The 23,766-nt window shown below is 51.6% G+C and overlaps 1 protein-coding gene and 1 long non-coding RNA gene across 2 annotated transcripts; both read left to right on the plus strand.

Moving 5' to 3' along the window:
* The first annotated feature begins 8,662 nt into the window (after positions 1–8,662).
* LOC128822491 (uncharacterized) lies at positions 8,663–11,259 on the plus strand. The gene is made up of 3 exons (XR_008441450.1): positions 8,663–9,011; positions 9,801–9,838; positions 11,216–11,259. It is a non-coding gene; the product is annotated as an uncharacterized LOC128822491 (long non-coding RNA).
* A 5,534-nt stretch (positions 11,260–16,793) lies between these two features.
* Positions 16,794–21,498, plus strand: LOC128822488 (serine/threonine-protein kinase PAK 3-like). The gene is made up of 4 exons (XM_054004214.1): positions 16,794–17,012; positions 19,092–19,155; positions 19,948–19,996; positions 21,284–21,498. The coding sequence occupies exons 1-4, from the start codon at positions 16,871–16,873 to the stop codon at positions 21,395–21,397; spliced, it is 369 nt and encodes a 122-aa protein (XP_053860189.1). The 5' UTR covers positions 16,794–16,870; the 3' UTR covers positions 21,398–21,498.
* Positions 21,499–23,766: the final 2,268 nt, after the last annotated feature.

Here is a 23,766-nt window from a genome sequence, read left to right on the forward strand (position 1 = left end):
GGAAACAGAACAGTGGCAAGAACAGAGAAGTTGGTCAGTGCTGAGAAGCAAAAGGCAGCCCAGGCAGGAGCTCTCTGCTGCCTGCAGTGTCTCAAAACCACCAGGCTTTGTCTACTCTTCAGCCAAAGGCACAGCAGCCCAGCAGCCCTCTGCCACGCAGAGTGTCCAAGGGAAAAGCTGGGTGCAACTGGAAGAGAAAGGGCTGCTACAAATCTCAAATGTACACACTAGACTGTGCATGCGGGTGTTTTCTTCGCCTTTTCCTTCTGGCATCTGTGCCTGTGGCGTGCCTTTCCAGGCACTGAAACATACAGTCCTGCTGGGCCTTCTCACCACTCTCTTTTCATCCTACCTGCCAAACTCAGGCAACACCACACAGCCTTCCTTATTTTCCTAACCACGGAATTTTGTTTTCAGCAAAATACTACTAAGAAATGCTACTGACAGCTGCTATCTGACAGCTATCAGGTGGGACATTGCTCTCTCAGGTTTTCTTCCTTCATGAGTGTGGCCAAATTACTTTGAATCATACAAAACCATGTCTCCTGGGAAAATAGGCAAACTGGCGCCACATGTTTGAGGGACAGGAAGGCTTCCAGGTCCTGCTCCTTGAGGCAGGCAAGATGTCGTCAGCATCCAGTGATCTTTCATGATGCCTTTAACTGCCTCAGCACTGAGACAGGGACAGACTAAAGCCAGGGCCTGAAGATGCTTGCAGCTTGCCTGACTTCCCATGTGATATTGCAGCACCAAAATACCTGGCCCATGGTTCTGTAGAAGTAAGCGTGGCTGCACTCACCCACTGCCAATAGGTCTCCATCCAGTGTACTTCTTCTCTGGATCTCCCACACTCACCACACGCCCTGAAAAAAAAAATGCAAGAAGCACACTTCAAAACAGAGATCCTGACTTCCAGGAGATCTGAAACCCAGCTCCACTCACATCAACAAGAACAACAACAGCAGCCCCAGCAAGACAGGCAGCTCTGCAGCACACCTGGCCTGCACAGAGCCTGATTCTCCACACTCCATTGAAGGGTTACCTTGAGAGGAAACTAAGCCCATGGGAAAAGCATCAGAGCAGACAGAGACCAGAAAAGAACAGGCACCAAGGCAGAAAGAATATTGCAAAGTGAATTCCGGGAGAGGAAGGCACCTTCTCTACCTCTCAGCAGTTTGCCTAAAGAATGCCTTGACATTTTTAGAGAGCAGCAGCTCATGCTATAACCAAGAACAGTGGCTCTAAGAATTAGGACCCTCTTCATTGATGAGCAGGCTAAGTTCTGAAGATGACTTTGCCCATTCCCCCATCTAGTGAAGAACTACAAGTCCTTGTCTTCAGCCTGGCGTGCAGCAGTCACTGGCACTGGACTCAGCCCCTTGAACACCACCCACGTGCCCCATCTTCCCAAATGGGCACAGCCCAGACGGGGAACAAGGACAGCGCCGCTCCTCAGGCGCTGCCGTGACACAGACACCTGCACAAATGAGATGCTGATCCTTTCATCAGTCCAGGCAAAGCTGCAGCAACGGGATGGCAGCTGCAACCTCACAGCTAAGGAAGGCTCCAGCCTCTGCAGTCACACCAGCTGTCAGTCGCAGGGCAGGTATGACAAAAAGCTCGGCAAAGCCCACAAATGGCCACTGACAGCCACTGTGAAGAAGACAGAGCCAGACTGAGCCCCGTTACAAGCTGCTGACCTCACTCAAGACAGAACATGATTGTCTTTGACTTCAGACCCTGGAGCAGTAGATCAATCCACCTTTTGTCCCAACAGCTGGTGGCAGACGCTGAGTAAACCGGGCTCTGTTCTGTACCTGACCGCTTATTCTCTGACAGCACTGCACTGGCAGCTATTACCAGTGGCAAGAAGCAACTCAGTTGTACTGCAGAATCAGCAAGGCCTTGGTGTGCTTTCCTAGAGTACGATCTGTGCAGGGATTGAGGCCAATGCTTAGTATTCCAGGAGTATTTACCAGCGGGCAGTAGCAGTACAGCGTGCCTGGTACCAGAGGAACATGCAGCAGAGGCTTCCTTCTTTGATGCATCTTCCTAAGCATACAACTAAGATATCAAAGAGGGATTGTAAAAAGAGTATCCTGTTTTGCTTCTTTTGGGGCACTTTGAAAAGAACTCTTCCTCTCTGATTCCTCAAGATTCTTCTAAGAATATCATTTTTTAACTTTTAGGGCGTACTGAAAAGACCTCTTCCTCCCTTAATTGTGCTGTCACCTGATGTTCATTTCAAGGAGGTCAGGCTAACCAAAATGGAGGATTCTTATCAAAACCAACTGTGGAAGGAATAGGAGAAGTACTAAGAGTCATAAAAACAACACCAGCATTAAACAAGCTGCACAGCCAATCAAATTCACTGATGTATTCTGTCTCCAATGACTGGTGACAAGTCAGGAGTCTAAAGGGAATCTAGGAAGCCAACTGCTCTGATCCGTTTGGCCAGACTAGCACACACATGTTCACTCGGTCACTGCATAGGTTGCAGGCTACTGCGGCTCAGGACACAATCCCTGCTTTTGTCTTTATTGCACAGGGAAGCTCAGGCAAAGCCCACCCACGCCCAGCTGCCCTCAAAGGCAAAAGGAACGCCCCAAATGCTCCCTGGCTGCCTCCGAGCACAACAATGGCTTCTGTAGGGAGTCCAAAAGGTCTGTCTGACACCAAAGCGAGGAAGAACATGTGCTACAGCTCATGCTGAGGCACACACTATAATGCGCTGCTCGATGGCACAAGAAATCCCCAGGACGTACTCAGCAGCCTCAGGAACTGCTTCTCTTTCTCCCGGCTTGAGAGGGCCGAACTGCTCACGCTCGGGTTTTCGGGCTGCGGAGAGGAGGCTTCTTCGGAGGATGCTGCTGCAGCGGCAGCTTTGATGGCAGATCCTGCGTCCATCTGGGACAAGAAATTTGTGTGTGTCAGAAAGGTGCCTGGCAGAGATGCCCCAGACAGAGCATTTCAAAGGCAAGCCCTTAGGAACAGCACTGGTGCTGTTAGGCTGCAAGCTGAGCTGCCAACTCTTCCACCTCCAGTCAAACCCAAACGAGCAGTCAGAGACCACAGCTTGTCACAGTCAGCCGTAGTAGAGAGTGCAAAAGGGAAAGAACAACTTCACACTTCACCCCGTTCTGAGGACTGCATTCACCATGGACAGGGACAACTTGCTCAGAATCTGTGTGGGTCACCATGCTCGCCTGAGCAAACCCCTCAAAAAACAAAGCGAGCACTAAGAGGCCAGCAGAAATACATTCAGAGGATTGCTGGCCCACCGGCCAAAGCACTAGCCCTGCTGCCCAGGGCAGCAGCTGAGATTCAGAGGCCCAGTAAGTGTCCTTCTGACCAGCTGCCATGGAGACCACAGAGCATGGCGGTCAGAGACATTGCCCCCATCCACCTGCTGCTCCGCAAGGGAAAGGCAGCAAGGGCAGACACCACTTGTTGCACGACTGCAGTGCCTCCTGCTCTTTCACTCACCTGCTTTTCTTCAGCTGGGCTGTACTGCAGCAGGACCTTATGCATCCTTTCCATTTCTTCTTTGTGCCTCTTCTCCATGGCCTTCATCTTCCTCTGAGCGTCCTGCAGCTCTGCCTGCAGCTTGATATTCTGTCAAGAGGAATCTTACTGGCATCTGCAATCTCACTCAGGTTTCCTCTTTTGCACTCTCAAAAGCACTTGTGTTCAGCCACTTCCTTCTGCTTCTCTACCCAGCTCTAACCCTTCCATCCTAGCTCTTCTGCCTGCTGCTCAGCACTGGAGCCTGCCAGGCTCTGTGCTTCCAGTGCCTGCAGTAGTCCTTGCTTCCCCTTTCCTGACATCTCCAGTTCATGCCCCCATCCCTGTCCTTCCCTCTGCTACCTGGCTAGTCAGGCTCACCTGCCCTTTCTTCAGCTTGTTCAGCTCCTGCCTCAGCTGGCACATGTTATCACACAGAGCAGCATTCTGGCACTGGAGCTGCACAGAAACAAAGAGAAGACGGCTTTAAACGTCCCACACATCACTTGTGTGGCAACCAAGATTGACGTGCTGACGCTTTCCAAAAGCAGTTTGTTCTCTTTCTTCTATTTACCAAGGGCCAGCTAAGAGACAATGCCACCCAGACAGACAGTGTCCAGAGAAACAGTGCCCAGAAGGAGCCCAGAGGAGTCCAAAACAACACACAAACTCTCTTTTCACACTCTGTGCCTCTTGACTGTCTCTGGTTCTTATCTTTCCTCATCCAGGCTGCATGATGGCAATTTACTGCTTCATCTCTAGCAGCCTGTTCTCCTGTCCCCTCTGTACCTCTGTCAGGGCTTTTGCCAGCTGCTCCATCTTCTTCTGCGCCTCCAACCTCTGTTGTTCCAGCTGTTGTCTCGCCTGATGAGGGGAAGACACACTTCCAGATGAAGTCCCAGCAATGCTCCCCAAAGAAAAAAAATAGAAGCTTCATCCCTCCAACAACCCCCGTACCTGAAGAGTGCACACTAGTGACTTTGTGCCCTCCAGCACTCCTGCCCTAACAAGAAACCTAGGAGGAGGCCCAACATGTGTAAGGAAAGGAGAGGTCACCTGCCTTCCCTGCTCTGATGGCTGCCTCTTTCCTGGCCCCCCTCTCTTCAGGATTTCTGTCTGTTCTCAGAGACTCTGGTCTCAAATTCCCCCTGCCCTTTGATCAAGGAAAAGCTGCAGATGGACTGCAGGACGAGGACGAGGCCAGCACCTTGATGACCCAGTCACAAGACAGGCCACCAGCTGAAATACCAGCAACACGGGGCCTGTTGCAACTGCTTCAGGCTCAAAGGGAAGACTTCTGTCCACTGTGGAAGGACAGAAAGCAAGGAAGCCAGTTGCTGGCACTGCACTTGGCAGCAAGGTCAGCAGCAGTCTGCTGCATGGCACGAGGCTGTGGGGAAGACGCTGCCCCTTCGCTGCCATGCTTTGGGTGGCGACCACCCAGCCTCCTGGGGAACTTGGCTTATGCCCATGCTCAACCTGTGGCTGCATATACTGTCCCAGCATTGTCCTCTGGGTCTTCACAGGCCTTCAAGTAGGAGCCCTTGAAGCCCTCTGCTGCCCGGCCCAGCAATGTGTAGCCTACAGCAGATGCTTGCGACCATGTCACATACTCAGGCTGCTCTTCTGCTAAGCCAGCCCTCCAAACTTGCCTGAAAACTTCAGGGATGTATTGTTTCTTACCAGTTCTTCCTTCGCTTCCTCAGCAGATTGCCAGAGTCTCAGAGCCTTGCTGCACTGCTCTTCTGCCCAGCGGAGCTGTTGAGCCATGTCTTCACATTGCTGCTTGCTGAGAGATCTTACAGCCAGCAGCTCACGACGAAGGCCCCTCACATCCTCTGCAAACATGACACACGGCAACAGTCAGAGACTACACAAGCAGAGGAATCTGCTGACCTTAAGCCCTTTCAGTTTCAGGCCAGGAGGAACCTGCCCTCAGCTCCTTCACTCCTCAGAAGCCCTGCAGACAGAGCTGGCTTCGCAGCAGCTGCACTAGGCAGGGCGATCCCCAGAAACAAAGCGCACCAGCCTCTCACCCAGTATCGCCTCCTTGGCCTGCGTGGCTGTGCGCACTTGGGCTTCCACACGGCTCCTGGCTATCTCCAGCTCTGATACGTGCTGCTGAGCCTCCAGCAGGCTGCTTTGCAGGCTCTCCTTCTCTGACCTACAAGTTGTGAAGATGAAGAGCAATTGTTCCTGGCACACAGGGGCAGTTTCTCCAGTATGATGTGCCTTAAGAACCCTACACCTTAGTATGGAAAACAGCTTGCATGGAAACTCAGGTACAGCAGGACAATTTTACCACTTCAAATAGCAAAGCAAACCCCTCCAGGTGACTGGGCAGCCTTTCCTCATGATCTAGCCCAGCACAGAATGCCCAGCTGCGTTTGAGCTCAGCGGACAAAGCTCAGATTGCCGTTGCCTGACTTATCACACACGGGTGGCTGTGCCCACAAAGTCTCTGCCAACGAGCAAAAGCCCAGCCTCTGCTCACAGCCCTCAGCTCATCAGCACTTCCAAGTCTCTCTGCAGGGGGACAGAACAGTGTTCTCCTGGCCGACCCGTCAATGTTTCATGCTATCCACGGTGTACGTATAGGTACTTTGTTTGCCAGGCACTCTCTAAGTAAAAGGGACTGAAGGAATTCACCAAACGATATTATTGGAGTGAAACCTCCAGCTTCTAGCAACATGAGTACGAAACCAGAACCAGGTTTTTATCTGAACAAGAACTGTGTAGGAAAGGGAGAGACAGACAGGTATCCTGCCATTTAAATCACTGGAAATTTGTGAACAAGAACACTTCGTACCTTGGCAAGCCTGGAGAGGAGGCACCGGTGCTCGGGGCGGCTTTGTGCCCAGCCAGCTCGTGGCAGGGCTGTGGAATCAAAACGCCTAAATCCTGCAGTGCATGGGAAGATTGCCTTCCCGGTCAGCCTGCGCTTAAGCTGTGCTGTGCCCGGGCGCTGTCCATTGCCCTGGCGCTGTCCTTGCGGACGGTCAGTCCCGTTTGTGGCTCCGCGCTGCTTCGCAGCTGCCCGAGGCTCTCCCCCCTCACAGAGGGGCCCCGCCCCGCCCCAGGCGCCCCCTGGCGGCTGCCCCGCCCCGCCCGGCCCGCGCAGGGGCGCTCCCTTCCCATGGCGCCCCCCAGCGGCAGCCGCCCCTCACTGCAGGCACGGGGGCGGGATCGGGCCCTGCTGCTCGTCCTGGCGCTCGGCTCCCTTTTCCAAGAGCGAGCGCGGCTTGAAAGGAAGCCTTTTCCAACTGTGTCCCTCTGCTTTCCTTTGAGGGGGCCGAAAGTCTCCCCTGAAGGTGGGCCTAGTGCGTCCATAAGTGCTGACGCAGGAAAAGGCCCATTTGTTCTCCCACCAGCTGCCACTACTGGCTCAAAAGCAGCGCCCAGCTCTGGAAGGAGAAACAGCCCGCGGCACAGTGGTGCCATCCCTGCCCAGCCGGAGCTCTCTGGCAGAGCAGCAGCAGCAGCAGCAGCAGCAGGGCTTGCCTTGGCTTCACCTGGGAAGCCAGAAGCCTCCATAAATCAGCAGGTTCCCAGGCTGCATCGGCTCCTGATGCTGGGTGAATCCTGCTAGCTCTGACTGCTTCCAAAAGGTTATAAAGGCAGCAATATAGACATACATGCAGAGCAACCAGCGTCCAATACATGTGTAAAACTATGGGGGTTTGTGTGCTATTATGAGGGCTGTCATGCTGATAGTGAGTGCCTCCTCCACAGCTTGTGTGCAGTACCATTGCTGGGCCACTTTCCTCCCCAAGCAGTCACCGCCAGCTTCGTTCTCTGGCTCTGTTGCATCTCAAAGCTCAGTTGCCCAAGCTCCTGTGTTCCAGCTCTCAGGCTGGAGCACCAACCCGTGCTGTTGCACGTGAACAAATGGTCTGTCTCCAGTTCACTGTGCTGGCAGAAAGCACTTTTGCTAAGACGTAGGACGTAGAAAGTAGAGGAAAAAATTGGCTGGAAACTCTTGGGGTGGGGGCAGGCTGCCAGAGCTTTCTGTTGCTTTCATTTGAGGAAACAGCAGTGTTTTGTGAATGGTGGGCAGAAAACGGTATGCATAGCTCTGTGGACTGTTCTGTAAGAAGTGCATGCTTGAAACTACTCCCTGATCTCTAGCCCTGAGGAAATGAGGGTCACCCACCAACATTTTAAAGCTTTGGGATTAGGACACTAGGACGGTGCAAATGTGGTGTCTGTAGATGCAAAGGCATTCGTCATCTAATCAGTCATTTCTTGAGAATTGTCCTGACTTCCAGTCTGACACACAGAGGGAATTTGCATCAGGACAATATGCAGCCTGGAAGGAAGCTTCTGAACTTTGGAAGGCTTGTGGTTGCTCTGTTTTCCTGAGCCTGCCTTCCTAAGGTGTGCCCACCAGCTGAGCTATTTGGTCTCTGCCTCAGGGTCTCCTCCTTTTTCGGTGGGACTTGCCCATTTTGCCACATTGGTTTCCTCCCCCCACCAGCTTCTCCGGTGTCCCGCACGGGGATTTGATTTCCTGTTCCTTCTTTCTGTGTGTCCATTAGAGTCAGATCTCTGTGACTCCCAGATGTGTGCCCAAGAAAGCTGCCAGAAGTGAGTCACAGGCCCCAAAGGCTTCTTTGAGGTGCTGTGATTGTGCAGCAGCAGTGTGCTGTGTGTGCAGCAGGTTGGTTACTTGGCTTTTTCTCCCCACTTAGGTGTCATTCTTCCTTCAGCGAGCCCTACAATTTGCTGGTTGATGTCAGCCATGCAGAAATGGGCAGGAATGGCAGGCATTCCAATGTAGGGAACTCTCTGGGATATTAGCAAAGCACAATTTCACTCACAGAATTTAAAAGCAAATTTAAAACTGGCTTTAGTCAGAAGCACTGCTGGCCAAAAGGGCACGGGGCCTTTGGTTTCCTCACATCCTGGTTGTCTCTCAGTGTTCAGCTTGGTGTACAGGGTGGGTGTATGGGCTTGGTGCCTGTTTTGTGTTACTCTTGGTTCCTTTGAGCTGTGGGTTTTGGACTGCAAGGGGGTTTTGTGCTGCTTTGGGGCAGAGGAGAATTTTCCGGGCTTTTCTTCTGTCTTAGCTGCTGAGAAGGTTGGGTTGCCATGCATGAATTCACAGACCAACCCAGAGCAGCTGCTATTGTGATGTCAGCAGAGGGCTGCCACGTCACAGCGCTGTCAGCAGGAGGTTTCCTGGTGCCCGCAAGGCCTCAGCGTCCAGAGCAGCCCTTGGCACGCTCGTGGCAGGAGGATCACCTCGACTGTGCTGTTCTCAGATTACAGCGGGTGTCCTTTTGCTTCTGTATTTTCTTGCACAGTCCGTAGAGTCGTGCAAGTGTCCTGTTGCTCCCCTTTTTCCTTGCACAGTCTGGGGACTTGTGCAAGAGGGGGGTTTTTTCTATTTTTTTCCTGGCCTACGGACTCGAGCAGCACTGCTCAAACGATGGAGCGAGTCCGTAGAGCAGTCAGCAGCGCCTTTTCATTGGCGGCTTCTCGGAAAGCTTTTCATCGTTTGACTGGTAAATAGAAGTTTTTCCTTGGGGCAGCACGTTGAAACAAAAATGGCATAAAGATGCCGTGTGTTTGGTAAAGCTCCTGTCAACAGCTTCACCTAAAAAGGGGGTGTCTCTTGCCCAGCAGGGTGTGGGAACCTCCCAAATGCAGACTGGGGGAGCTTTGCAGGTGTCCTTCTAAAAACCATTTGGTTCTCTCCAGAGCTGAGGAAAAGCATCTTTTTTCTGCATACCATCCTTCAAGGATGTGCCTGTCTAAGTGGGCCCCCTGTGTGTGCTACCAGAGCGACTGGCTTTGCGCTGAAGGGCAAAGTGCCGAGCAGTTTGTGTGTGCTCCTGAACCCCGGAGCTGGGCCTGTGCTGTGTCCCAACAGAAGTGCAAGCGCTAAGAGGGGCTTGGTGGGAGCTTTTGTGGGGAATTGTTTACAGCAAGCGTGTGGGACATGCTGCATGCAGTTTACAAAAAGAAAGAGCAAGTCCAGGAAAGAGAGGAGAAAAAAGCTGCTTTAGCTGCAGGCTGCACAATGAGCTTCAATGTAGGCACTGACTGCTAAGGAACAATTTGCATCTTCTCAGCCAAGTTTCTAGGTCCTTAGTGGCAAAGCCGAGCAAAAGGTAGACACAGCCTAGGGTATTGGCCTGCAGTCTCGCTTGCTGTGCTAAAGAAGTGTTGCTCCTGGAGGGATTGGTTGCGAAAGGAAAATGCTCTCTGCTTGGGTGGACTTGTTCTGTGGGATTCCTCAGCACAAACAGATTTCTAACAGCACCTGGTTCATTTTCCCTTGTCCCCGGCAGGTCGCCTCAGACGTGGAAGGAATCGAGTGCACGTTTTGGTGAGTGGGATGGGCACCCTTGACATTCCTGGTGTCTGAGGATTGTGGAGAAAGCTGTGGCCTTGGCCTGTTGCAGTAGAGTGCCAGCCTGGCAGGCCGAAAGAAAGTCCACTAAGTCGATGTGTGCATGAACACTACCAAAAGGATTCCATCCGTTTCCTCCTTTTCCACGGAAGAGGTTATAACTAATGAAAGTCAAGCTTTGCAGACAGGAGGCTGCATGCTGATTGTAGGCAGGCTGAAACATCTCCTTCAGAAGCATATGCAATCCCGTCCAAACATTAGTCTCATTAGTGCACTTGAATTGAGTTTGAATGACTGAGCATCCCACTTGTCTCCAAATTCATGACTTCTGCTGAAGAGAGCTGAGGATAGAGCTCAGGAGAAATAAGGTTCTAAATGACAGGTTACTCCCTGTCCCTCACGCTGCTGCCTGTCTGCAGAGCACCTCCTCTGGCTCTCTCTCTTCCTCTGGAGGCTAAAGGGGAGGTGTCCTGTCAAAGGACAACAAACCTCCACGTGTCGTCAGTGCAGGGCCTGAGCATCCTGCACCAAGGAGTGGCAGCTTTGGTTGGGTCAGTGCAAAGCTTTGGTGCAGTGCAGAGCTGCAAGGTTGTGAGCAGGCAGCACTTGCCCTTTGTGGCTGAAGATGCTGTGGGCTGGAGTCCTGCCATGACCTAGCTCTTCAGCCCAGCCACTGACCCGTGGGAAATGGGATCTGAACTTTCCCATGCAGGCACCATTTTCCTGGCATTCTCACAGGGACTGGGAACTTCCTTTGCTGTGAGATAAGCGGTAGCATGATGTCCCTTAGTGCTACTGGTGCAAAAGTCAGCCCCTTTGTGCACAGAGCCTGTGCAGGCTCCCTGTTGTCAGCAGAGGGAGAGGTCCCAAGGCGCAGTTCACCGCCTTGTGGGCTACGGAGGAGCCACTGTTGCCTGCAGGGACCTACCCCTCTCCATGCCCTGTCTAGGTAGCTACAGTCACTGCTTCGACTACACCCTTAACTGTGACATGAGCCAAGTTTGTTGAGAAGAATCCTGAGCTGCTCTGCATGGCAGAGACAAGGTCTGTCTGTGAAGGGCTGGAATGCAGTTCCTATTGGCTGCTCTCCAAGGCCTGAAATCCTGAGGGGAAGCCAGCTGACCAGAGCTGAGCAGGGAAGTATTCCCTGCTTCTACTCAGACACTTCCAGAGCAACTCAAGGGTTAGTTGGGACATAAACACCACCTAAACACCACCTCAACAGCCCCACACACAACAGATTTTGCCTTCACATGAGCTGTGTCTCTGCTTGCTGCTTCTGCCAGCTCTCAGGAGCCAACTTCCCTGCTCCTTATTGCTGCTTTGTGGTTTTTCCCTGCCCATTCCTTGCAGGTCCCTCAAGGAGAGGTCCTCGCCAGTCAGGACTCCTCGGTCCAGGCAGGAGAGGCGGAGCGGCAGGAGAGCACGGATAGAGTGCGCAGCGCTCAGGAGTTCAGGTATGTGTTAAGCTTTCTCGCTTCCTCTGAGCAGGGGTGGGCGTTGCTGGGCTTTCGGAGGCCCAGGGTCGAAGAACAAATTTGGCTTTCTCATAGTTTGACTTGCTCAGCAGAGCCAGGAGAAGGCAGCCCAGGGCAGGTCTGGCTGCCGACTGACCTAGAGCATAGCTGCCTCCTGGGACTCACTTCTTGAACCTTGACTAAAAGCATTCTGAACTAGACGAGAGTTAAAACAAGGGAGGTTCAGGCTGAGCTTAAGGAAAGCAAAGCATTGACCTGGAAAGACAATCATGCAGCAGAACAAGTGCCTCAGAGAACATGTACAGATTCCACCCCTTGAAATTTGGAAGCCCCAGGTGCATAGAGCCTTGAGCAGCCTGTCCAGATGCTGACCCCAATTGCTTGGAGCTGAAGACTAGGCTAGAGGCTTCCTGGGGTCTCTGCCAGCCTAAACCATCTTGGGATCCTGTGATTATTGAATTGGAAAATCGTACCCACCACCTCCCCAAGCTGCAACTTGCAGGCTCTTTCCTTGTTTCACTAGTGAAAGCAAGAGTAATTGTGGGACTACTCATTTGGACTTACCAAGAGGGTCTTAGCCAAAGAAAAGCTTTTGCAAGTCTGGTATCCACTGTATGGGAAAGGAGCGTTAGACCTAGCAGGCAGGAAGCTGTTACACTGAGAGTACCAGAGCTTTCTGCAAATGTTCTGTGGCTTCTGGAAGCTTGTTTGACTTCCTCAGTGGCAACTCTTTCACCTGCACGAATGACAAAGAGAGATGCTGGTCTAGAGAGGGAATTGCAACATTCTCTTGAGGTGGAAGTAGAGGGCTGTTGGAAGGCCCCGAGACTGCCTTATGTGGGGCATGGTACGTAGTGCTGGTTTTGCAAGGAGACTGTGTTGCAATTAAAGGCTTGTTTGTCCGTCCCCTTGTTGTAGATGGAAGCAGTTGTCTGCATTTGAGGGAAAGCACCATTCCTCACTAGAGAGGGTGTTTGAAGTGGCGGCACAGACAGCAGAGGAATCACAGCCTCAGAGGGATCTGCTGAAGGAAGCAGTTCCTCTGGCAGCGCCAAAGGTACGCTCACCTTAATCCTAGGCAGCACCTGTGGGAGAGGGATTGGTCCTAGCCAGACCCCCCTGAATGCTGCTTCTGGCAGCAAGCTAAGAGCGAGACTGTGTTGTTGTTGTTGTTGTTGTTCCTCTTGGAAAATGGTGCCCCCCCACTTGCAGGTTTGCCGCCCGCAGCGGCCAGCCCACAGGGGTCTGGAGAAGCTGCTCCAGGAGTTCTCTCGCCAAGGGCACGCACTGTCCCAGGTGTGCAGAGAGAAGGCGGTGCTGGCGCAAGAGAACGCTGCCCTGGAAGCCCGACTGGCAGCCACGGAGCGGGACCTACGAGGCGTTTCAGAGCAGCTGGCAGAGGCCAGGTAAAGGCAGGGAGGGGACATGATTGAAGGTCTGGAATTACAAAGGTGGTGAGCATTATGTCAGGATTTACTGCCTCCTGTGTGCTCTCCTGATGTTTCTCAGACAGGGAGGCAAAGAGACATGAGAAAAAAGTAAAGGATACTGTGATCTGAATGTTATTTTTCTGCCAACTCAAGCTCTCCAAGCTCTTCTGGGTGCCTGCTTGGGACCTCTTGCACATTCCTGTGAAAAGTGCAAAGAAAACCAACTTGGCACTGAATTGAGTACCAAGGAAACTGTGCAGATGTTTTCTGAAACCAGAGGTTTCCCTCTGGTTTTGCTTTCTCCTTCGGTGCATCTGAACATCAATTTTTCCTTGCCAAGTAGTTTGACATGGGATTTTCAGAATTCAAGGCTCTTACATGGGAATGTTGTGAGTAGGGTGCTGATGCTTCAGCTGAAGATGGAAGGTCATGCTGAAAAAAAATCTTGAGACTCTTCAGAGCTCACTCTTGTGGAGTATGATGCAGGACCTAGAGTAGCTTATTAGCAGCAGCAGCAGCAGCAGCAGGGAAAGGTCTTGTGACTTCTCAACAGTCTCTAGGGATTCTTGCTGCGCACTGATACTTGCCCACTTGTCCACCCACCTCTGTAACCTCTGTCAAGGTCCCTTTGGCTGGTCCCTCTTCCTTTTTAAAGAGTGCCAAGTCATTTGGGCACTACTGGCTTAATTAGCCATAAATAAAGGTAGCAAGTGTTCTTGTTCACAAATTTCCAGTGATTTAAATGGCAGGATACTTGTCCATCTCTCCTTTTCCTACACAGTTCTGGTTTCCTACTCATGTTGCTAGAAGCTGGAGATTTCACCCCAATAATATCGTTTGGTGAATTCCTTCAGTCCCTTTTACTTAGAGAGTGCCTGGCAAACAAAGTACCTATACGTACACCGTGGATAGCATGAAACATTGACGGGTCAGCCAGGAGAACACTGTTCTGTCCCCCTGCAGAGGGACTTGGAAGTGCTGATGAGCTGAGGGCTGTGAGCAGGGGCTGGGCTTTTGCTCGTTGGCAGAGACTTTGTGGGCACAGCCACCCGTGTGTGATAAGTCAGGCAACGGCAATCTGAGCTTTGTCCGCTGAGCTCAAACTCAGCTGGGCTTTCTGTGCTGGGCTAGATCATGAGGAAAGGCTGCCCAGTCACCTGGAGGGGCTTGCTTTGCTATTTGAAGTGGTAAAATTGTCCTGCTGTACCTGAGTTTCCATGCAAGCTGTTTTCCATACTAAGGTGTAGGGTTCTTAAGGCACATCATACTGGAGAAACTGCCCCTGTGTGCCAGGAACAATTGCTCTTTGTCTTCACAACTTGTAGGTCAGAGAAGGAGAGCCTGCAAAGCAGCCTGCTGGAGGCTCAGCAGCACGTATCAGAGCTGGAGATAGCCAGGAGCCGTGTGGAAGCCCAAGTGCGCACAGCCACGCAGGCCAAGGAGGCGATACTGGGTGAGAGGCTGGTGCGCTTTGTTTCTGGGGATCGCCCTGCCTAGTGCAGCTGCTGCGAAGCCAGCTCTGTCTGCAGGGCTTCTGAGGAGTGAAGGAGCTGAGGGCAGGTTCCTCCTGGCCTGAAACTGAAAGGGCTTAAGGTCAGCAGATTCCTCTGCTTGTGTAGTCTCTGACTGTTGCCGTGTGTCATGTTTGCAGAGGATGTGAGGGGCCTTCGTCGTGAGCTGCTGGCTGTAAGATCTCTCAGCAAGCAGCAATGTGAAGACATGGCTCAACAGCTCCGCTGGGCAGAAGAGCAGTGCAGCAAGGCTGTGAGACTCTGGCAATCTGCTGAGAAAGTGAAGGAAAGAAAGATCATGCAAAAACTGGTAAGAAACAATACATCCCTGAAGTTTTCAGGCAAGTTTGGAGGGTTGGCTTAGCAGAAGAGCAGCCTGAGTCAGTGACATGGTCGCAAGCATCTGCTGTAGGCTACACGTTGCTGGGCCGGGCAGCAGAGGGCTTCAAGGGCTCCTACTTGAAGGCCTGTGAAGACCCAGAGGACAATGCTGGGACAGTATATGCAGCCACAGGTTGAGCATGGGCATAAGCCAAGTTCCCCAGGAGGCTGGGTGGTCGCCACCCAAAGCATGGCAGCGAAGGGGCAGTGTCTTCCCCACAGCCTCGTGCCATGCAGCAGACTGCTGCTGACCTTGCTGCCAAGTGTAGTGCCAGCAACTGGCTTCCTTGCTTTCTGTCCTTCCACAGTGGACAGAAGTCTTCCCTTTGAGCCTGAAGCAGTTGCAACAGGCCCCGTGTTGCTGGTATTTCAGCTGGTGGCCTGTCTTGTGACTGGGTCATCAAGGTGCTGGCCTCGTCCTCGTCCTGCAGTCCATCTGCAGCTTTTCCTTGATCAAAGGGCAGGGGGAATTTGAGACCAGAGTCTCTGAGAACAGACAGAAATCCTGAAGAGAGGGGGGCCAGGAAAGAGGCAGCCATCAGAGCAGGGAAGGCAGGTGACCTCTCCTTTCCTTACACATGTTGGGCCTCCTCCTAGGTTTCTTGTTAGGGCAGGAGTGCTGGAGGGCACAAAGTCACTAGTGTGCACTCTTCAGGTACGGGGGTTGTTGGAGGGATGAAGCTTCTATTTTTTTTCTTTGGGGAGCATTGCTGGGACTTCATCTGGAAGTGTGTCTTCCCCTCATCAGGCGAGACAACAGCTGGAACAACAGAGGTTGGAGGCGCAGAAGAAGATGGAGCAGCTGGCAAAAGCCCTGACAGAGGTACAGAGGGGACAGGAGAACAGGCTGCTTGAGATGAAGCAGTAAATTGCCATCATGCAGCCTGGGCGAGAAAAGATAAGAACCAGAGACAGTCAAGAGGCACAGAGTGTGAAAAGAGAGTTTGTGTGTTGTTTTGGACTCCTCTGGGCTCCTTCTGGGCACTGTTTCTCTGGACACTGTCTGTCTGGGTGGCATTGTCTCTTAGCTGGCCCTTGGTAAATAGAAGAAAGAGAACAAACTGCTTTTGGAAACGTCAGCACGTCAATCTTGGTTGCCACACAAGTGATGTGTGGGACGTTTAAAGCCGTCTTCTCTTTGTTTCTGTGCAGCTCCAGTGCCAGAATGCTGCTCTGTGTGATAACATGTGCCAGCTGAGGCAGGAGCTGAACAAGCTGAAGAAAGGGCAGGTGAGCCTGACTAGCCAGGTAGCAGAGGGAAGGACAGGGATGGGGGCATGAACTGGAGATGTCAGGAAAGGGGAAGCAAGGACTACTGCAGGCACTGGAAGCACAGAGCCTGGCAGGCTCCAGTGCTGAGCAGCAGGCAGAAGAGCTAGGATGGAAGGGTTAGAGCTGGGTAGAGAAGCAGAAGGAAGTGGCTGAACACAAGTGCTTTTGAGAGTGCAAAAGAGGAAACCTGAGCGAGATTGCAGATGCCAGTAAGATTCCTCTTGACAGAATATCAAGCTGCAGGCAGAGCTGCAGGACGCTCAGAGGAAGATGAAGGCCATGGAGAAGAGGCACAAAGAAGAAATGGAAAGGATGCATAAGGTCCTGCTGCAGTACAGCCCAGCTGAAGAAAAGCAGGTGAGTGAAAGAGCAGGAGGCACTGCAGTCGTGCAACAAGTGGTCTCTGCCCTTGCTGCCTTTCCCCTGCAGAGCAGCAGGTGGATGGGGGCAATGTCTCTGACCGCCATGCTCTGTGGTCTCCATGGCAGCTGGTCAGAAGGACACTTACTGGGCCGCTGAATCTCAGCTGCTGCCCTGGGCAGCAGGGCTAGTGCTTTGGCCGGTGGGCCAGCAATCCTCTGAATGTATTTCTGCTGGCCTCTTAGTGCTCGCTTTGTTTTTTGAGGGGTTTGCTCAGGCGAGCATGGTGACCCACACAGATTCTGAGCAAGTTGTCCCTGTCCATGGTGAATGCAGTCCTCAGAACGGGGTGAAGTGTGAAGTTGTTCTTTCCCTTTTGCAGTCTCTACTACGGCTGACTGTGACAAGCTGTGGTCTCTGACTGCTGGTTTGGGTTTGACTGGAGGTGGAAGAGTTGGCAGCTCAGCTTGCAGCCTAACAGCACCAGTGCTGTTCCTAAGGGCTTGCCTTTGAAATGCTCTGTCTGGGGCATCTCTGCCAGGCACCTTTCTGACACACACAAATTTCTTGTCCCAGATGGACGCAGGATCTGCCATCAAAGCTGCCGCTGCAGCAGCATCCTCCGAAGAAGCCTCCTCTCCGCAGCCCGAAAACCCGAGCGTGAGCAGTTCGGCCCTCTCAAGCCGGGAGAAAGAGAAGCAGTTCCTGAGGCTGCTGAGTACGTCCTGGGGATTTCTTGTGCCATCGAGCAGCGCATTATAGTGTGTGCCTCAGCATGAGCTGTAGCACATGTTCTTCCTCGCTTTGGTGTCAGACAGACCTTTTGGACTCCCTACAGAAGCCATTGTTGTGCTCGGAGGCAGCCAGGGAGCATTTGGGGCGTTCCTTTTGCCTTTGAGGGCAGCTGGGCGTGGGTGGGCTTTGCCTGAGCTTCCCTGTGCAATAAAGACAAAAGCAGGGATTGTGTCCTGAGCCGCAGTAGCCTGCAACCTATGCAGTGACCGAGTGAACATGTGTGTGCTAGTCTGGCCAAACGGATCAGAGCAGTTGGCTTCCTAGATTCCCTTTAGACTCCTGACTTGTCACCAGTCATTGGAGACAGAATACATCAGTGAATTTGATTGGCTGTGCAGCTTGTTTAATGCTGGTGTTGTTTTTATGACTCTTAGCACTTCTCCTATTCCTTCCACAGTTGGTTTTGATAAGAATCCTCCATTTTGGTTAGCCTGACCTCCTTGAAATGAACATCAGGTGACAGCACAATTAAGAGAGGAAGAGGTCTTTTCAGTACGCCCTAGAAGTTAAAAAATGATATTCTTAGAAGAATCTTGAGGAATCAGAGAGGAAGAGTTCTTTTCAAAGTGCCCCAAAAGAAGCAAAACAGGATACTCTTTTTACAGTCCCTCTTTGATATCTTAGTTGTATGCTTAGGAAGATGCATCAAAGAAGGAAGCCTCTGCTGCATGTTCCTCTGGTACCAGGCACGCTGTACTGCTACTGCCCGCTGGTAAATACTCCTGGAATACTAAGCATTGGCCTCAATCCCTGCACAGATCGTACTCTAGGAAAGCACACCAAGGCCTTGCTGATTCTGCAGTACAACTGAGTTGCTTCTTGCCACTGGTAATAGCTGCCAGTGCAGTGCTGTCAGAGAATAAGCGGTCAGGTACAGAACAGAGCCCGGTTTACTCAGTGTCTGCCACCAGCTGTTGGGACAAAAGGTGGATTGATCTACTGCTCCGTGGGTCTGAAGTCAAAGACAATCATGTTCTGTCTTGAGTGAGGTCAGCAGCTTGTAACGGGGCTCAGTCTGGCTCTGCCTTCTTCACAGTGGCTGTCAGTGGCCATTTGTGGGCTTTGCCGAGCTTTTTGTCATACCTGCCCTGCCACTGACAGCTGGTGTGACTGCAGAGGCTAGAGCCTTCCTTAGCTGTGAGGTTGCAGCTGCCGTCCCGTTGCTGCAGCTTTGCCTGGACTGATGAAAGGATCAGCATCTCATTTGTGCAGGTGTCTGTGTCACGGCAGGGCCTGAGGAGCGGCGCTGTCCTTGTTCCCCGTCTGGGCTGTGCCCATTTGGGAAGATGGGGCACATGGGTGGTGTTCAAGGGGCTGAGTCCAGTGCCAGTGACTGCTTCACGCCAGGCTGAAGACAAGGACTTGTAGTTCTTCACTAAATGGGGAATGGGCAAAGTCATCTTCAGAACTTAGCCTGCACATCAATGAAGAGGGTCCTAATTCTTAGAGTCATTGTTCTCGGTTATAGCATGAGCTGCTGCTCTCTAAAAATGTCAAGGCATTCTTTAGGCAAACTGCTGAGAGGTAGATAAGGTGCCCTCCTCTGCCAGAATTCACTTTGCAATATTCTTTCTGCTCTGGAAAAAACAGCAGAAAAAAATTGATAAAAATTCATCCCAGATCTGAGGGTGCATTGAAACTTTGGAAGTATGAAAGCTTTTGTTGAATCTCACAAGAGAGTGTTTCTTCCCAAGAAAATGAAGTGTCCTGATTTTCCAGCCCTCCTTCCTGTTTCTGGATGACAACCACTTGCCTTGGTGCCTGTTCTTTTCTGGTCTCTGTCTGCTCTGATGCTTTTCCCATGGGCTTAGTTTCCTCTCAAGGCAACCCTTCAATGGAGTGTGGAGAATCAGGCTCTGTGCAGGCCAGGTGTGCTACAGAGCTGCCTGTCTTGCTGGGGCTGCTGTTGTTGTTCTTGTTGATGTGAGTGGAGCTGGGTTTCAGATCTCCTGGAAGTCAGGATCTCTGTTTTGAAGTGTGCTTCTTGCATTTTGTTTTTCAGGGTGTGAGGTGAGTGTGGGAGATCCAGAGAAGAAGTACACTGGATGGAGACCTATTGGCAGTGGGTGAGTGCAGCCACGCTTACTTCTACAGAACCATGGGCCAGGTATTTTGGTGCTGCAATATCACATGGGAAGTCAGGCAAGCTGCAAGCATCTTCAGCCCCTGGCTTTAGTCTGTCCCTGTCTCAGTGCTGAGGCAGTACAAGGCATCATGAAAGATCACTGGATGCTTGCCTGCCTCAAGGAGCAGGACCTGGAAGCCTTCCTGTCCCTCAAACATGTGGCGCCAGTTTGCCTATTTTCCCAGGAGACATAGTTTTGTATGATTCAAAGTAATTTGGCCACACTCATGAAGGAAGAAGAACCTGAGAGAGCAGCGTCCCACCTGATAGCTGTCAGATAGCAGCTGTCAGTAGCATTTCTTAGTAGTATTTTGCTGAAAACAACATTCCGTGGTCAGGAAAATAAGGAAGGCTGTGTGGTGTTGCCTGAGTTTGGCAGGTAGGATGAAAAGAGAGTGGTGAGAAGGCCCAGCAGGACTGTATGTTTCATTGCCTGGAAAGGCAGGCCACAGGCACAGATGCCAGAAGGAAAAGGCGAAGAAAACACCCGCATGCACAGTCTAGTGTGTACATTTGAGATTTGTAGCAGCCCTTTCTCTTCTGGTTGCACCCAGCTTTTCCCTTGGACACTCTGCGTGGCAGAGGGCTGCTGGGCTGCTGTGCCTTTGGCTGAAGAGTAGACAAAGCCTGGTGGTTTTGAGACACTGCAGGCAGCAGAGAGCTCCTGCCTGGGCTGCCTTTTGCTTCTCAGCACTGACCAACTTCTCTGTTCTTGCCACTGTTCTGTTTCCAGGGGGTTTGGAACCGTTTATAAGGCCTTCAACGCTGCCACAGGACGAGCGGTAAGTGCCAACAGCCCATTCAGATTTTGCAGCCCTTGAGTGCTTTCCCTTGTGATGTGATCCGTGGCCAAAGCTTTGGGCCGCCTAACTCTTTGCTGCAAAGGCTGTCCCACAGAAGCAGCCTGTCCAGAGGCAGGCTGCAAAATGCATTTGGGACAGACTTTGTCCTCCCTCCCTACCTGAATGAATGCAAGGATGGCGGTGGTGCCTTTCAGAGAAGGACACGCTGGCTTGGACTTCCTGGATAAACATGCATAGATTAGCAGATGGCAAGAGCCATCATTCCAGCCCAATTCCTCTTAAGCCCAGGTTCAGACACAGATAGGATTTCCCATTGTTTTCCATCACGTGGTTCAGTTTGAAAATATAATGCAAGTCCTAAAGAAGGAGAGATCTTGCCTGGAGCAGAGTTTTGCCTTTCAGTCCTAGGGAACCTAGTTCACACACACACACACACACACACACACACACACGCACAGATCAATGAGAAGAAATTGATGAAGAGCATTAAATAATACAACCTTGTGTTGATCCTGTGTTGAAGACATGGTGTCTTGGAGAGTGCCGCTGCTCTTTGGGACGATAAGTTCATAGTCCTTGATTCTTGTTTTTGGCTCTCGGCAAATACAACTGCATCTTTCTGGTAGTTCATTATCCACCTGCAGTGCTGCGCTCAGGAACTGCACTTGGAGGGAGGTGGAGGAGGCGTCCGAAAGCCCGAAGCCCTGCTTATGACCTGCCGTGCATCCATAGGGTACCACATAAAGGGTTATTCATTCTTTAACCCACTAAAGAATTACGAATGACAATAATTCCACGGTGTAAACCATGTTCAAGATTGTTCTTCAGAGTTGCGAAACCCAAACTGAAGAAGTTAGGATGTGCTAGGATTGTAACTTTACTTTGAGTCGCCTTGGAGTTCTTTTTTGGACAGCATGTTCCCCGTCATGTAGGTGTGTGTTTCCTTTGGCACCCAGTCAAGAATGGCAGCCATCTCTAAAAGGCTGGTGAAAGCCCCTAGAAATGCTAACGTATTTCCAGTGGTTTCAGTTTACCTTCACAGGAGCAAAATTACTTTTGGCTTGCAAAACATGTGTAAATGATAATAGTAGTGATAAACAAAGTCTGTTTGAGAAGTCTGCAGGTGCAGAGAGTGCTGTTAGCGCTTTGTGGTTGATGGTTTAGTGTCCATTTCTACCGAGGTGACAAGGCATCCAGGCCTGTGAGTGCACGGAGAAAGAGGCTCTCGTAATGTCCGCTCCTGAGGGCTTTTCAATGTCATTGTAGGTGGCCATAAAGCAAGTTAATCTCCAGTGCCAGGGCTGCGAGGATGTGTTGAAGGAAATCCTGGTCATGAAAGAATATAAGAACCCCAATATTGTCACCTACCTAGAAAGGTAAATATTCTGGCAGAAAATGGATCTTTCAATTAACATCAATCTAGTCCTGCACAAGGCATGGGAGGAGATTGCATTTTGTCCCCATGAATGCTTCCTGGCAGAAATAGCTTGGAGATCAATCTCAGAAACCTGGCTCTCTTACTAAGCCATCAGCATGTTTCCCAGGCTCTTGCCTGATTAGAAAACCTTTCCCTTTCTCTCTGACTGAGCTGAGCATACCCACAGCCTCCTTTTCCACGGATGTGCCTTCCTCGTTCAGACGGCACAGATGGCAAGCACTGGATAGCCTGGGTGGAGTGTGTCTTCATTTGATTCCGTCTTCATTTACCAGTGACCTGGAAACAAAACTCAGCTGCAGTCTTTCCTTCATCCGGCAATTCAGCTGCTCACATTCAGCTCCACTCTGTTGCTTTCATCTTGCAGCTAACTTGTCAGTGAGGATGTCCTGGTGGTGTTGGAGTATATGGATGGAGGCTCCTTAGCTGATGTGGTCAGCATGAAAAGGATGGCTGTAGGACACATAGCAACAGTGTGTCGGGAGGTAAGGGGTCCTGCTTGTGCTTGGGATGGCTTGGACAGGCTCGTCCCTCAAAAGCGCTGCAAAGCGAGTGATTCCATGTTCAGAGCTTTCTTTCTGTGTTGCTCTTATGCTTTGGAGAAGAAAGAGCATTGGGAGTGAACTGCCTGCCAGTGTCCCTGCCCTTACTATAGTCTGTTCTTTACTCTTCTAGACCATTGTTGAACTCCCTGTCTCGTTTTCATTTCTATTTTCTGTTCTGCACTTTGCCTCTCCAAGCCTTTGCCCAAACCCTTTCTGCATTGCCTTCTTTGCCTGTAAGTGCAAAGGTGCTGGTGTCCAAGTTTTAAACCAGCGGCAAAGCCAAAGAGAGACTCATCTGTCACAGTCCCAACTTCAAAGGATGGCATGGCACCCACCATGCTGCTTGCTACTGAAAACTGACAAATGAGCTCCTTCCAAGTCTGCTGTCAAGGAAGCCCTATAACCCTTGTCCTCCAGCCTCCCACCCGACAGTGATCCCCTTGGTACCCAAAGCAGGAACTTTTTCTTTTTTGGCAAACCATTGCTTGTCCTCCAGACAGGGAGAGTGCATCCAGTGCAGCAGGGATCATTCTAATTGGCTTTGCAGGGGACAGTCTTGAGCAAGGACTGATGTTTCCCTCTCAAGCGCTAATATGCCTTCCCTTGGAAAGACCCTGCTCTCCTCCTAGTGTTGCAGCAGCAAGCACTTCCTCTTGCCAGCGCTCACTGCTCCTTTGAGATCTGTGAATCTTCAGGAGCAGTGTCCTTTTGTGTGTGATGAAATCAGATCAGGCTAACTTTTGGCCTCCTGTTTCTTTTTTCTCTCCCAGTGCCTGCAAGGCCTGGCTTTCCTTCATGCCAACCAGGTGATCCACAGAGACATCAAAAGTGACAACATCCTTCTGGGCCGGGATGGCTCCGTCAAGCTGGGTGGGTGTTCTGGGTCAGGCGCAGCGCTCCGGGCAGGTGGTGTGGGGCTGCGTTTGAGCGGCTGCCGGGTGCCCAGCAGTGGCGCTGGTGAGAGGGCAGGGAGCACTCTGGGAGCCCAGGGCGCAGCTGTAAGGGGCTGAGTGGTCTAGAGAGCAAGAAGGTAGCAAGAGTAACTTTGGTTTGTGTGTTACTTCCAAAGGGAGAGAGTTACAGTGTAAACGTTCCGGTGCCTGAGGAAAAGCCAGGGTGGGAATCCTGGGGGGAGGTTGCTAAGTGGACAATTGCCCATGTCCTTGGCTGCAGCCCTGAGGAATGAGAGCCCAGCTGCTTTTCCAGCTCGATTCAGCACTGCATTCTGAGACGTAGAGTGAGGAAACCTTTTCCTTGGTTCCCTACTTGAAGCAGTGTTTGTTTTTCTCCTCAGCCGATTTTGGCCTCTGTGCTCCGTTCAGCCCTGAGCAGAGTAAACGGAGGTCGATGGCCGGGACCACTCGCTGGATGGCACCCGAGGTGGTGAGAAGAGAGCCATACGGCCCCAAAGTGGACATCTGGTCCCTTGGCATCGTGGGAATAGAAATGGCCAAAGGAGAGGCTCCTTATATTCGGGAAACCAGTGAGAGGGTAAGGTGCAAATACGCTCAGAGAGCGGTGTCCTTCTCCTGTGTGTCCATTAGACAAAATCCCATGCCCACAGCTTAAAGTGCTTCCACCAAGGCCCACTTCTGAAAACGTCCTTGGGGCTGGCATCAGCTGTCAAGGCAAGACCTGTTGCAGCTTGGAAGAGCTGGGGCTGCACTGGAGCCTTTTTTCCTTTGGGAGGGAAAGCTCATCTCTAAGCATCTGCTAGGCAAGAAATTGCCACTGCAGGCTGGAGCTTAAAAGATGGGGTCTAGGTGAGC

Source organism: Vidua macroura, chromosome Z (assembly GCF_024509145.1).
Source record: "Vidua macroura isolate BioBank_ID:100142 chromosome Z, ASM2450914v1, whole genome shotgun sequence".
In the NCBI taxonomy this organism is placed as follows: domain Eukaryota; kingdom Metazoa; phylum Chordata; class Aves; order Passeriformes; family Viduidae; genus Vidua; species Vidua macroura.

Coding starts and splice junctions, on each gene's coding strand:
- LOC128822488 (XM_054004214.1), top strand. CDS start 16,871: ATGGACGCAGGATCTGCCATCAAAGCTGCCGCTGCAGCAGCATCCTCC. Junction 17,013..19,091: donor GCAGTTCCTGAGGCTGCTGA/GTACGTCCTGGG, acceptor TTTGTTTTTCAG/GGTGTGAGGTGAGTGTGGGA. Junction 19,156..19,947: donor TGGAGACCTATTGGCAGTGG/GTGAGTGCAGCC, acceptor TTCTGTTTCCAG/GGGGTTTGGAACCGTTTATA.